Source organism: Salmo trutta, chromosome 13 (assembly GCF_901001165.1).
Source record: "Salmo trutta chromosome 13, fSalTru1.1, whole genome shotgun sequence".
NCBI classification, from domain to species: domain Eukaryota; kingdom Metazoa; phylum Chordata; class Actinopteri; order Salmoniformes; family Salmonidae; genus Salmo; species Salmo trutta.
Window position 1 is genome coordinate 57,100,086 of NC_042969.1, and position 14,733 is coordinate 57,114,818.

Genomic DNA, 14,733 nt, shown 5'->3' on the forward strand with positions numbered 1-14,733 from the left:
CTGTGTTGGTGTGAGTATAAAGAGAGATCAGTCAACGTTTATTTGTGTCAATTGACCTATAGGCCTATGTCCACAGATTGGGTCTGTATGCTCAGAGTATAGTCTATTCTATAGCCTACATCAAACTCATTGTTTTACTACCGAAACCATTTCTGTGTACTTTGGCCAAAAGTCAGAATTCTAATCTGTATTTGAATAATCAAATAAAGGCCTAACCTGTACCATTTCGAAGTTAGGTTATACCAGACACTTAAAGCGAGACTGTTACTCAAGCCTGCTCTGATCAGTGTCAGCAAATATCCGTTCACTCTGTAGGCTGGACTCTGGCTATAGTGTCGCTTCAAATGGACATAGTGGTCATATCCTACTTATCACCCATAGGGCGGCGCACAATTGGCCCAGCGTCGTTAGGGTTTGGCCGAGGTATGCCGTCATTGTAAATACAAAATTGTTCTTAACTGACTTGCCTAGTTAAATAAAGGTTAAATAAATAAAAAATACAAATCACCACCACCACACATGCCTTATTGTCACGCCAGTGTATTTCAGTAAATCATGTAATGGGGCGTGCCTCTGTGAAACTGCACCTTGAAAGCTGGCAGGGGGAAAAGGTATCTGTGTCTAATTTCTTGTTGTCTGTGTTCTCTAGCCACATTTAGGCCCAGCTATTCCAGTTTTAGTAGTTTAAACCATTGCAGTTTCCTGTGTAACGTTTGAGATTTGTATTGGTTGTTGGTTAAATATTTTCATCTTCTAAGCAAGCATATTGCATGCTGTTGAGGACTGTTGACAGATGAAATTCACTGATAAATAGCAGACTGTTTAAGATAATTTTTGTTATGTAAACACTTTGATCTCCCCGCACAGGAATGACTAGCTCAATTTAGTGATGGGCCTATTGCTTTCAAAATGTCCTTGAAATGAATGTTGATGTTGAATCCACCCTGTATAATGAAGGCCAATGGATTCCGCATGTCCAGCAGTACTGAATCCCCCTCCCCCACCAGTTGCATCATCATAGTTGCATCACTCAACTTTTCCCAGTCCAAAGAGACAAAACAATAAAGCTCAAAGTGTCCACATTACACACACATGGAAATGTCATACCTATAGCGAAATGCAGAGAAACTTGCTGTTAAATGATTGCTGTCCCATATATTAACTGCCATATAATTTGTTTACCACAGAGCACACCCACCTTATCCCTGTCCTCCTCACGATAACTCCGCTTGTTTTGCCACAGAAATAACACACAGCCTTTACACCCTAGCAGTCCTATCCCAGCATACAGTCAGTAGGCCTGTGTTCAATCTAAGAAAAACATGATCTGGCCCTCTGACTCTCAGCAGACGCTAGGTCCTTTATGTCACCCACAATAACAGCCAATCGTCAACCCAGTCACCCAAACACTCATAACTCATCAGAATGTTACAGTAGAGCAGCCTACGTTGTGTCATGGTTTGTGGGTGAACGGTGGTGTGATTAATGTTTGACGAGTTCAGAGAAACGCAGCTCTCAGCCATTATCACAGGATAGGATAACAACAGCTGATTGGCCCTGAGGATAACCGCATTATCTCCACTGTCAAAACAAAGGTACAGAAACGCACAAGGAAACGCCGTAATTAGTGACTGAAACCCAGAAATTAAATTACTCACGTTAGAACATGAGGGAAGTGACTCCCTCGGGCTATACAAGTCACCAATGTGTAGAACGGGTACACCTGAATTTTGCAATGTTACCTCGACCATGAAAAAGGAATTATCCAAATTCCCAACCTAGCAGTCGCAGTTGTTAATGCCATTTTATTCCACTTTACTTTTTCCCAGACAAAAAGCTTTGATCCCTTATTATTATGGTCTGGTGGTGGTGTCTAGGAATGTAATGTTCACCACCCAGGAACCATCCACCTGTCCCATACTGGGAGTCCAAACATGAACTACGCGTTTGAGACTGGAGTGTGGTTTGAACAGCATTTTGATGTCCTGTCTATCTGTTCTCTGTTTGTCACAGACGTGAGGATGGTGAGCTGGAAGAGGGGGAGCTGGAGGATGATGGTGGAGAGGTGGAGGTGGCTGAGGAGCCCAGCACCGGGGGAGGAGAAGAAGATGGAGGTGAAGGTGAAGAAGCAACAGCAGCAGAGGCGGCCCCCCCAGAGAAAATTCACCGTAGCAAAGAGCGCCACGCCAGCGGCGACGAGAAGGACGACGAGAAGGCCCGCCGCCACAAGAGGAAGAGGAAAAAAGAGAGGGAGCGGGAGAAGGAGAAGAGGAGAGCCAAGAAGAGACGCAAATCCAAGCACAAAGTAAGAGAGAGAGTGTGTGTGTGTGTGTGTTTCACATCCAGCTCAGCTCTGGCTTTCATCGTCCTATACAGACCCTTCAGATCAGGGATGTTATTGCTTTCCTACTGTTTAGTCTAAAGATGTTTCTTCGTACTTTGTTACTCAACCTCTCTCTCTTTCTGTGTGGTGTTACAGCGTCATGCCTCTTCTAGTGATGACCACTCAGACTTTAGCGATGACTCTGACTACAGCCCAAGTGAGAAGAGGAAGTATCGGGACTATAGCCCTACGTACCCGCCTTCTGTAAGTTACCCCATGGTGGCACTCTAAATCACATGATACTTGCTGCGGAGTTGCTAGTCTGTTTGTCACCTTGTAATTGCAGTGGTCTAACAATGATTTTGTTTCCTACCCAGTCCCTTGGAGGTTACCCACCAGCCCCGTCCTCTGCGCATGGGGGCCCCATGCCTAAGAAGGGCAGCTACGTAAAGATGGACAAGCAAAGCTACGGGGGCTACGGCGATTATGAAGAGGAGAACTACGAGGGAGAGGAGGATGAGGAGATGGGCGATGAAGACTACGATGACTTCACCAAGGAGCTCAACCAGTACCGCAAGGCCAAGGAGGGAGGCAGCGGCGATGGAGGTGGAAGGGGCAACTGTCGCGGGGGCAGAGGTAGAAAAAATGGGGTCAGAGGTGAATTGAACGACCCTTACTAGTTTGGTTGCAGGTCCCCGCGTGCCGTGGAGATGCTGACACAAGGTGCTTACAGTGTTTATTTTTCTTTCTCCACAGGAGGTAAAGGTCGTATGAAGAACCAGAGAGGTCGAGGAGGCATGAGAGGAGGAGGGCGTGGAGGTAGAGGAAGAGGAGGGAGCAGGGGTCGGGGACGAGGGGGCAAGATGGGCGGAGACAATGAGGATGGAGAAGGGATGATGTATGGAGGAGGAGGAGACGAGATGGAGGTGAGTCAAAGACAGTCATCCTCTGGCCCCAGATGCACAGATCATTTCACATTGTTTATCAATGATACTGGTGTGCTTGATAAATTATATTGTTTTGGGAAAGTATATTGTTTTGTTTCTGAATTGTTCCTCATCCAGTTGATGTTGTGTTCTAGTATGGAGATGATGACTATGACCACATGGGTGAAGATGACTATGATGAATACTCTCAGTACAGGAAGTCCAAAGACCGTGGAAGGGGTGAGTTGGCTGTCAGAATGTGAAGGATTACCACTATTATTCATACTACACAATACTTAGTCATGCTACAGTAATACAGACATGCTAGGTTAGCTGTTCTGATGTCCTTCCTAAGTAAACATTCTTTGCACCCAATCCAAAATGGTTGCCTGTCTTGTTCCATTGTAGCCCACTGATGAAGTGTCTCTGTCTCTCTCTCTCTCTCTCTCTCTCTCTCTCTCTCTCTCTCTCTCTCTCTCTCTCTCTCTCTCTCTCTCTCTCTGCTCCAACCAGGTGGTAAAGGTGGGCGTGGCCGGGGCCGGGGGAAACAGGGGCGTGGTATGAACCGGGGAGGCCGAGGGAGGAACCGGGGGAGAGGCCGAGGGGGCGGAGACCAGGGTCACGATGAGGACAACAATGGAGACAATGGGGACATGGGGGTGAGAATAAAACCAACTACAACACCTTACAGACCTGCTCGCTCATCTGAATGAATACTCAACCTGTACAAGTTTCTGATAACGCTCTGAAACTAGTAATGCTTGTGTTGTGGTGCAGGATGGAGGAGGAGGCCAGCACAACAAGCACCAGGGGGACAAGCATCAAGACAAGAAAGGGAAAGCCATCTGCAAGTACTACATGGAGGGCCGCTGTACTTGGGTAAGAAGGAAATCATGGAATTTGAGCGGAGATAATGTTCTTGCCAGGCATTCTCAATAGAATGTCAAATCATTCTTCTTCTAACATATGTTACCGTCAACTGCTTTTTAAAATCTTGTCCAAACGTGATTTTTATTGTTTTATTGCTTTGCCAACTTTCCAGGGGGAACACTGCAACTTCAGCCACGACATTGAGCTGCCCAAGAAGAAAGAACTCTGCAAGTTCTACATCACTGGCTTCTGCGCACGGGCTGAAAACTGCCCCTACATGCATGATATCCTTTACCTGCAGTCCACTTTGTATCAGATTGGACATTTCCTATAATTCCTTCAGTGTGTGTTTCCAGCTAGCATAGCTAGAACAGCCATACTAGTTGTCAAATTTAGTATAGCCTATATCAGTGCTACCCCCGAGACAGTCTTTGAGTGAGTTCAGTCCATCCAGGCCTTCCATAGTTCCTTAACTCCCCAGCACGTGATTTCCCCTGCAAGTTGTTCCACACCACCGGGAGCTGTGTGAATGGAGACGAATGCATGTTCTCCCACGAGCCTCTCACCGACGACACCCAAGACCTGCTAAACAAGGTTAGCCGTCCTCAAGTGGATTTAGACACCAATTCTCTCTGTTTCTTTAACCTCTCTGGGGTATGTGGGACGCTAGCGTCACACTATTCAACAGCCAGTGAAATAGCAATAGCAGGGCGGCAAATTCAAAACAACAAAATTCTCATAATTCAAATTTCTCAAACATACAACTATTATATCCCATTTTAAAGATACAGTTCTCATTAATCCAACTACATTGTCCGATTTCAAAAAGGCTTTACGGCGAAAGCATAACATTAGATTATGTTAGGACAGCGCCGAGACAAGAAAAACCACACAGCCATTTTCCAAGCAAGGAGAGGCGTCACAAAAACCAGAAATACAACTAAAATGAAACACTAACCTTTGATGATCTTCATCAGATGGCACTCATAGGACTTCATGTTACACAATACATGTATGTTTTGCTTGATAAAGTTCATATTTATATCCAAAAAAACCATTTAACATTGGCGTGTAATGTTCAGAAATGTTTTGCCACCCAAAACTCCCGGTGAATGAGCACATCAATTTACAGAAATACTGATCATAAACGTTGATCAAATATTCAACAGTTATTCAAAGAATTATAGATACACTTCTCCTTAATGCAACCGCTGTGTCAGATTTCAAAAAAGCTTTACGGCGAAAGCAAATTTTGCAATTATCTGAGTACAGCACTCAGATATCAAAACAAGCCATACAGATACCCGCCATTTTGGAGTCAACAGAAATGACAAAATTATCATTATAAATATTCACTTACCTTTGATGATCTTCATCGGAATGCACTCCCAGGAATCCCAGTTCCAGAATAAATGTTAGTTTTGTTCGATAAAGTTCATCTTTATGTCCAAATACCTCCATTTTGTTGCCGCGTTAGGTTCACTATTCCAAATGTAAAGCACGCGCTTACTAAGTCCCAGACGAAAAGTCAAAAAAGTTATACTACAGTTTGTAGAAACATGTCAAACGATGTATAGAATCAATCTTTAGGATGTTTTTATCATAAATCTTCCATAATATTCCAACCGGACGATTCCTTTGTCTTCAAAAAAGAAAAGGAACACAGCTAACTCTCACGTGAGTGCGCGCCACTGAGCTCATGTCATTTTCTCACTCATCTACTTCCAGGAGCTCTTATTCTCTCCCTATTCACAGTAGAAGCATGGAACAACGTTCTAAAGACTGTTGACATCTAGTGGAAGCCTTAGGAAGTGCAAAATGAACCCCAAGCCACTGTATACTGTATAGGCAATCACTTGAAAAACTACAAACCTCAGATTTCCACACTTCCTGGTTGGATTTTTCTCCAGTTTTTGCCTGCCATATGAGTTCTGTTAAACTCACAGACATCATTCAAACAGTTTTACAAACTTCAGAGTGTTTTCTATCCAAATCTACTAATAATATGCATATCCTACCTTCTGAGCCTGAGTAGCAGGCAGTTTACTACTTGGATGTCAAAATACTGCCCCCTACCCTAGAGAAGTTAACTCACTCACTCTCCTCTGTGTTAGTCTGTTAACCTGTTTGGGCTAGGGGGCAGTATTGAAAATTTTGGAAAAAATATGTGCCCATTTTTAACTGCCTCCTACACCAACTCAGAAGCTAGAATATGCATATTATTGTTCAGGTTTGGATAGAAAACACTCTGAATTTTCTAAAACTGTTTGAATGGTGTCTGTGAGTATAACAGAACTCCTATGGCAGGCAAAAACCTGACAAGGTTTCATGCAGGAAGTACCCTGTCTGACAAGGAGTCGTGCGTCTTGCATCTGTTTATTGAAAAGTAAGGATCTTAGCTGTAACGTGACAATTCCCAGGGCTCCGATAGGCTCTCAGAACCCGGGAAATACCTGAAGGTTGACGAGGCAGCCTCAGGCTGAAACACATTATCGCCTTTGGTAAGTGGCGGATCAGAGGACCTTTGAATGAGGCGCGTGCACGATTCGCTCCTGAGGAGAAATTTAATTCGGCTGTTTAGGCTCAATGCATATTCCCGGTCGGAATATTATCGCTTTTCTACGAGATAAATGGCATAAAAATTGGTTTTAAACAGCGGTTGACATGCTTCGAAGTACGGTAATGGAATATTTAGACATTTTTTGTCACGCCAATGCGCCATGCGCGAGACCGTGATGTAGCATTCTGATAGTGTCTAGAACTCACGAACAAAACGTCGCTGTTTGGATATAACGATGGATTATTTGGGACCAAACCAACATTTGTTATTGAAGTAGAAGTCCTGGCAGTGTATTCTGACGAAGAACAAGCAAGGTAAGAACATTTTTCTTATAGGAAATGTGATTTTGGTGGAGGCTGACCTGGGTGGGTGTCTAAATAGCTAGCCCTGTGATGCCGGGCTATGTACTTAGATTATTGCAAAATGTGCTTCATCCGAAAAGCTATTTTAAAATCGGACATATCGAGTGCATAGAGGAGTAATGTATCTATAATTCTTAAAATAATTGTTATGCTTTTTGTGAACGTTTATCGTGAGTAATTTAGCAAACTGTTAGTAAATTCCCCGGAAGTTTGCGGGGGTTATGCTTTTTCTGAACGTCACATGCTAATGTAAAAAGCTGTTTTTTGATATAAATATGAACTTGATTGAACAGACATGCATGTATTGTATAACACAATGTCCTAGGTGTGTCATCTGATGAAGATCATAAAAGGTTAGTGCTGCATTTAGCTGTGGTTTGGGTTTATGTGACATGATATGCTAGCTTGAAAAATGGGTGTCTGATTATTTCTGTCTGGGCACTCTGCTGACATAATCTAATGTTTTGCTTTCGTTGTAAAGCCTTTTTGAAATCGGACAGTGTGGTTAGATTAACGAGATTCTTGTCTTTAAATAGCTGTAAAATAGTCATATGTTTGAGAAATTGAAGTAATAGTATTTCTAACGATTCAAAAATCGCGCCACTGGATTTCAGTGGCTGTTACGTAGGTGGGACGAGTTCGTCCCACATGCGCCAGAGAGGTTAACCCCTTTTGACCACCTTTTCATCTAATGTTTGTAGATGTTGGCGGAGGATGCCGAGGCTGGCGCTGAGGATGAGAAGGAGGTGGAGGAGCTAAAGAAGCAGGGGATCAACCCCCTTCCCAAGCCTCCTCCTGGGGTGGGCCTGCTCCCGACACCGCCCAGACCAGGGCCGCCCGACAACTCTGGCCCTGGGGACTTTGGATCTCCTGGACCACCACAGGGCCCCATGTCCCCCAACGGCCTCCCCGGCCCAGGGCCTAACCAAGGGCCCGGTCCCTGTCCCGGTCCCCTTCCCGCCTACCCAGACAGTGGCCCCTACCAGGGCCCTCCCAACCCCAATGGTCCCGCACCCCCATCCATGGGCCCCCCACCCCCTTGTCCTGGCAATGGAGGGAAGAAGATCCCCTCGTTGTTTGAAATCAAGGTGCAGCCTACGGGACAGCTAGCTCAGAAACTAGCTAATCACAGGTGAGCTTTTCACATCCATCCAAACCTATTTATGTGGCTTTTATAGTTTGAGTATGCACTAGGAACATGGTATAACTCAATGATCTTTCTCTCTACAGAGGTCAGACCCCAGGAACTGCCACAGGCCAAGCTGGTGCCACTGGCCCCCAAGGACACCCCGGTGGGCCTGGTGGGCCTCCGCCTCGGTTCCCTCCACCTGGCATGATACCCCCAGACATGTCCATGGGTCCTCCCCCACCCATGGGCCCTGGAGGACCGCCCATGATGCCAGGCTTTGGCCCAGAAGGGGGACCTATGATGCCCCCCGGACCTCCTCCAGGGGGTAACTTCTTTGATAACTTCTTCAACCAGCAGCAAGACATGAATATGGATGGGGTGGTGGAGGAAGGTGAGCTGATATCGCATCACATCATGAACGAAGCATACAATCACTGTTCGCATCAGAGACTAATGTTGGCCCCTCCAATATCATTTCAGATTGAATCTAAACCTGTGCTGTTATGTGTCTCTGAGAGTGTTGTATATTGTAGTTGTCAACCTTCCTCCTGTACCTTTCAGGTGATCACTTCCAGGGCTTTGTAGGGATGGAGGTGAAAGAAGTAAGAGGATCGGGAGGAAACCAGAGCTCCGTGGGAGGCCCTGACGTCCCCGCAAACGGAGGCTCGGCCAATCAGCAGGCGGGGATGGGAGTGCCTGACTTTCTGCCGCCGGCCCAACGCATGCTGTTCATGAGAATTCAGCAGAAACAGCAGGAGGACGAGGAGAGGGCCAGACTTGCCAAGGGGGTAGGAGAGAGGGACGTGGAAGGTACGCGCTCTATATATATATATATATATATATATATATATACATACATACACACACACACACACACACACACACACACACACACACACACACACACACAGAGAGACTGTAGACCAGGGGTGGGCAACATGCGTTCAATATTCTTTTTATACCTAAAGGGGTCCTAAAATTCTAAACCACATATCTAAATGATCCTTGGTATGACCATTTTAAAACAATTCCATATGTTAGCTTAGTAGACCCCCCCCAAGCATAGACCCTCCAGGCCACTCTTTAAAAAACAAAAAAAACAATGTGATTGGATAGAGAGAGGGGGGAAAGATAGAGGAGAGAGTTGCTGAAATAGCAGTGGGCCGGCCGGATTCGAATCCATGCTGCAGCAGTACACTGGAGGCAGCGACCTAGACCGTTACACCACTCTAGGCCACCCAGGCCACTCTTGAATGTCTAAAACTAGATAGAAAGTACACTACATGACCAAAAGTCTGTGGACACCTGCTCGTCGAACATCTCATTCCAAAATCATGGGCTTTAATATGGAGTTTGTACCCTTTTTGGTGCTATAACAGCCCCTACTCTTCTGGGAAGGCTTTCCACTAGATGTTGGAACATTACTGCGGGACTTGCTTCCATTCAGCCACAAGAGCATTAGTGAGGTCTGACACAAAAGGTGTTCGATGGGGTTGAGGTCAGGGCTCTGTGCAGGCCAGTTAAGTTCTTCCACATCGATCTCGACAAATCATTTCTGTATGGACCTCACTTTGTGCAGGGGGGCATTGTCATGGTTAAACAGGAAAGGGCCTTCCCCAAACTGTTGCCAAAACTGTACAGTTGGCACTATGCATTGGGGCAGGCAGCGTTGTCCTGCCTGGCATCCGTCAAACCTTGATTTGTCCATCGGACTGCCAGATGGTGAAGCGTGATTCATCACTCCAGAGAATGCATTTCCACTGCTCCAGAGTCCAATGGCGGCGAGCTTTAAACACTCCAGCCGACGCTTGGCATTGCACATTGTGATCTTAGGCTTGTGTGAGGCTGCTTGGCCATAGAATCTCCTTTCATGTAGCTCCCAACGAACAGTTATTGTACTGATGTTGCTTCCAGAGGCAGTTTGGAACTTGGTAGTGAATGTTGCAACAGAGAACAGACGCTTCAACACTCGGCGGTTCCGTTCTGTGAGCTTGTGTGGCCTACCACTTCACGGCTGAGCCGTTGTTGCTCCTAGACGTTTCCACTTCACAATAACAGCACTTACAGTTGACCGGTGCAGGTCAGAAATTTGACGAACTGACTTGTTGGAAAGGTGGCATCCTGTGACGATGCCACGTTGAGTGTGATGAAAGAAATTAAAGCTGAAATAAATCATTCTCTACTATTATTCTGACATTTCACATACTTAAAATAAAGTGGTGATCTTAACTGACCTAAAACAGGGAAATATTACTAGGATTAAATGTCAGGAATTGTGAAAAACTGAGTTCAAATGTGTTTGGCTAAGGTGTATGTAAACTTCCGACTTCAACTGTATGTTCCCAAGTATTCCCACGCATAATAGAGATACATGTGATCGTATACAAATGTAATCAAGGTTTGAAATTATTATGTTTTAGTTAAATATTATATGTTTGGTATTCTTGTGTTCCGGCCACCTGACCATCCGCTCAAGAAACAATCAGCCCGCAGCTAAACTAGTTGATGATCCCTGATTTAGGTGGTTTTCGTTAGGGATGTGACAAATTGACAATTTTGCTTTACGTTTAAATGGCTTTTTTTTAAATCGGTTTTCCATTAAAACAATTTTTTTTAAATCATACAATTCCACATCAATGCAGAATGATAGTCTTATTACCTTTGTATGGCCACTAGGGAATGGCAATGCAGTTATATCTACCGCAGTCATATACCCATGAAAGGGCCTCGGCTAAGGCTGTAAGGGGTCAGTCACCAGGCAGACCGTCAGAACCGTGCACTAGGCCTTTATACCAGCAATCAAAAGCTGTATCTCGTAATGGAATGCTGAATCTTGCAAATTCTTTGCTTGCAACATCTCTCAAAGTCAGTAAAGCAGGGCCTGTCATCAATGAAATAGGCTAGGATATTTTACACACTACAGACCGAAGACTGATTCTGGGTCAGGGTTTTGTGCGTAGCAGAGCAGAGCAGCGCACTCGCTGCGATCTATTGAAAGTCAGACTTCGATCCAAGCTTTTGTCGGGACGGAAGGCGTCTTCCTCCACCTCCCACCTCAGTCTCATCATTAGCAAAGAGCAGGCGAACCAGCTGCACTGTGATAAAAAAAAAATTGTGGGGGGGAAACATTCTTCTCAATGTTAAGGATCCCAATTTGGTTTAAAAGTTTGAATGTTTAAATGTTCACACCCCTGGTTTTCACTGGTTGTGGTCCTACTTTATACCTTACAGACCATCAGTACGGTTGACTATGTCACTGATTCCTGTTGCTTTATCTCCTAGGTGACTCAGCTAACTGGTACTCCAGTGAGGATGAGGATGGAGGCGGCAGTGTCACATCTATCCTGAAGACGCTCCGCCAGCAGAGCCAGGGGCCCCCCAAACCTGAGGGTCCCCCCAGCGACCCCCGCCTCCAGAAAGGATCCTCAGCACACCCCTCCATCCGACCGGCGGACTCCCGTAAGGGGGACCCCCGGCTGGCTCGCGACCCCCGCCTCTCCCGGGCCACAGACTCTGCCCAGGCGTTGGACTCTCCCAACCCCTCCTTGGCCTCCACCGTCACCCCTGCAGACCCCCGCCTGGCACGGCTCGCTACCGCCACCCTCACCCCCAAACCAGACGCCCCCCTGGTGTACAAGCCCCCGCCCCTCACGGCTCCCCCTGCGGAGGAGGAGGAGACGGAGAGGGTTCTAAGGGACAAGCCTGTGCCCATCCCCCTGGACCCCCTGATGGGCATGGCCCTGAGGGACCCGCGCTCCCAGCTGAAGCAGTTCAGCCACATCAAGAAGGACATTCTCCTGCACATGCCCCCATACGCTAAGACAGTGACATGGAACCCAGAGGACCTCATCCCCATCCCTAAACAGGACCTCCTCCCCCTCCCCCCAGGCATCCCGCCTGTCTCAGCCCTGGACCCCCGCCTCTCACGCAGCCAGCAGCGAATCCACACGGCCCTCCCCCCTACCCCACCCGTCCCCCCTCCCTCCTTAGAACCCCCCACCCCAGCCTCCTCCTCCTCCCTCCCAGACTTTGAACTGCTCTCTCGCATCCTCAAGACTGTTAACGCCTCATCCGGCCCTTCCCAGTCATCCCCTTCTCTCCCCCTTGTCCCTCCACCGGCCTTGTTGCCGGCGCCTCCTGCTTTGTTGCCCACCCCTGTCGACAAGCCCGTCGATCCTCGAATGGCCCGCAAAGCCCCCGCTGACCCCCGGCTCCAGCCGCAGAAATCTGTTCTGAAGCAGCCTTCAGAGTCCCCAGTCCCCCCTCTGACGGTCACCCCGGCAGCCCCTCCACCCACCTCCGGCGCCTCCTCCCCCACCATCGCCCCCTACGACCCTCGGCTACTGTCTGCAGGTGGAGTGGGTCGTGGAGGGGGAGCGGGTGTAGCTGGTGGCAGCAGTGTGCTGAGTGGTATCAGTCTTTATGATCCCCGGACTCCTAGTGCAGGTAAACTTGAGGGCCCTGGTGCCGCCACAAACACTACCCCCAGCAGTGGCCCCACAGAGCCCAAACTCAGTGAGGCGGCACCAGCCAAGCCCAAGGCCAAGGAGCCCCTGTTTGTCCGTAAGTCTGCCCTGGACCAGCCGGAGCCAGAGAAGAGCAGCGAACAGTCCACTGACCGATACAACAGCTATAACCGGCCCAGGCCCAAGCCTGCACCCTCGCCCTCCACCGGGCCCCCCGGAGGTCCTGCTGCCTCTGGCTCCTCCACGGCCGGACAGGGCCCCCATGGTGGTGCTGAGCAGGCCCCGGCGGGCGTCCACAACCTGCCTGTGTCCTCGCTCTTCAGCATGGTGAAACAGGCCAGCAAGCCCAGCGGGTCCGGCAGCCCCTTTGGTGGGAACAGCCCTGCCCAGCCTGGCGACACCACCACCACCACCACAGAGCAGGACAATGCTTCTCTGAAGGAGGTTTTCAAAGGCTTTGACCCCACGGCATCACCCTTCTGCCAGTGATATCTGAGCCTATCCTGGTCGAACATTGTTTTAGAGACGAACACTGAACGCATCAGCAAGGAGCGCACTGAGGTGGAAGTTGGACTGGCCACAGACTGAACGTTTGAACGTGTTGCTCAGGCATCACACCTGCAGTGTTTGCTAATCAGATTCTATAACAGACTTTGGGGCCAGGGAGGAAGGGTTTAGGGTGGGTATGTCGGAGTCTGGGAAAGAGCCAACTCTATTTTAAAACAAACAGATGTATAAATAAATCTATTCCCTTTACGAGAGTCCCTCCCTACTTTAAGAGAAAACAATTATAGGACAACAAAAACGAGTCCACATCTTTAAATGGGCTGTACTCCTAGTCCTGTTCATTTTCCTTTGCATTTGTTTGTAACTCCAGTCTCCAAGCTCTCCCTTTTATCATCCGTTCTGTCCATATCCCACCAACCCTTTCACGTCACTAGCTTCCACTGTGTCGCCGTCAGAAGAATACTTGTCAATCATTGTAGCTTTTCTAGTACAATCACAGGCAACGATAATACATAGAGAACATTCACTGCCACTCCCTCTGCCTGTTGTGTTATAACAGTACAGTATATTATATATGAATACAACTCTTTTGTTGCTTGATTTGAAGTAATTTCTTTGCATTGTCCGTCTGTTATCTGCCAGTCTTTCCCCTCTGTTGGCTCTCTTCTTTTTTAATATTTGAGCCCTCTGCTCTGTCAGCACTGCTATCTCTAACCTCTTCTGTCTGTCTGTTGTGTGTCGGGGTGAAGCCTATGACTATGTCGGCCATGTTGGTCCCACTACCCCACACACCCCAGCTTGAGGTTCCACTTACACCTCTCTGCCACTGAGTCAGAACTGTGAATTGAAAACCACATTGTCCATCTGTCATGTGAGATATGATCATTTTAATTTATTTTTTATACTTATGAGATATCTGCCTCTCCCTTCTCCTCCCTATGTCACATGACAGTTAATTCAAATCATTTGATATTGTGTGTGTGTGTGTGTGTGTGTGTGTGTGTGTATATGTATATATATATATCACACATGTGTCTGTATATTATATATATATGTATAATTAGAAAGAAATACATTTATTTCCCCTGCATTTAAGTGGGATGCAGCCTGTAACCGTGAGAGGAGAAACAGACACTGACATTCTTGTTTTGTTGACGGTTCAAACAAATAAAATAAACTCAATTCCATAGAGGTATGAAAGCCTGGCTACACAAGCATCTAGTTGTTTCTACTTTTGTTTTGACCTTTGCAAAAACTGACTGCTTTATAAATAGAACAGTGTCCTGTTTGACGAGAGGTAACATTTTGTAACCGTTCACTGTAGGGGAAGTTGTGAAGTATTTAATAAAGGCGATACGTGATCAACCAGTAACTGACCAGTGTTTCTCGTAGTTTGGAGGGCAGCCTAGGCGGTAGGGCAGGCAAGCGTCTCTGTGGTAGTATGTCATCAACCTGTCATCCTAGTGTTTCCTGCTAACCATGATCCCTGTGTGACTCATTTCTTTACATCTCTTGGCTCCAGGAAGTCATGTCACCATCCATCACAGATCTCTTTAGCTAATGGTGGATGTCCACTGAGGATTTACCCTG

At 47.0% G+C, this 14,733-nt stretch overlaps 2 protein-coding genes across 3 annotated transcripts in view; one reads left to right on the plus strand and one right to left on the minus strand.

The window, feature by feature from the left end:
• Positions 1 to 1,400, minus strand: part of LOC115206135 (SUMO-activating enzyme subunit 1) — a 23,029-nt gene extending 21,629 nt beyond the window's left edge. The window contains exon 1 of the mRNA XM_029772761.1: positions 1,199 to 1,400. The gene's annotated coding sequence lies outside the window, so the exon portion shown is untranslated. The remainder of the gene's footprint in view (positions 1 to 1,198) is intronic.
• LOC115206134 (zinc finger CCCH domain-containing protein 4) overlaps positions 1 to 14,512 on the plus strand; it is a 17,747-nt gene extending 3,235 nt beyond the window's left edge. The window contains exons 2-14 of one of the 2 annotated variants that reach the window (XM_029772756.1): positions 2,014 to 2,305; positions 2,480 to 2,587; positions 2,701 to 2,980; positions 3,080 to 3,249; positions 3,405 to 3,489; positions 3,763 to 3,908; positions 4,027 to 4,128; positions 4,292 to 4,403; positions 4,604 to 4,713; positions 7,743 to 8,173; positions 8,272 to 8,561; positions 8,732 to 8,980; positions 11,453 to 14,512. In XM_029772756.1, coding sequence (XP_029628616.1) covers positions 2,014 to 2,305; positions 2,480 to 2,587; positions 2,701 to 2,980; positions 3,080 to 3,249; positions 3,405 to 3,489; positions 3,763 to 3,908; positions 4,027 to 4,128; positions 4,292 to 4,403; positions 4,604 to 4,713; positions 7,743 to 8,173; positions 8,272 to 8,561; positions 8,732 to 8,980; positions 11,453 to 13,125 — 4,048 coding nt within the window. In that variant the 3' untranslated portion in view covers positions 13,126 to 14,512. The remainder of the gene's footprint in view (positions 1 to 2,013; positions 2,306 to 2,479; positions 2,588 to 2,700; positions 2,981 to 3,079; positions 3,250 to 3,404; positions 3,490 to 3,762; positions 3,909 to 4,026; positions 4,129 to 4,291; positions 4,404 to 4,603; positions 4,714 to 7,742; positions 8,174 to 8,271; positions 8,562 to 8,731; positions 8,981 to 11,452) is intronic. The other variant, XM_029772758.1, reaches the window with a different exon arrangement.
• The last annotated feature ends 221 nt before the right edge of the window (positions 14,513 to 14,733 follow it).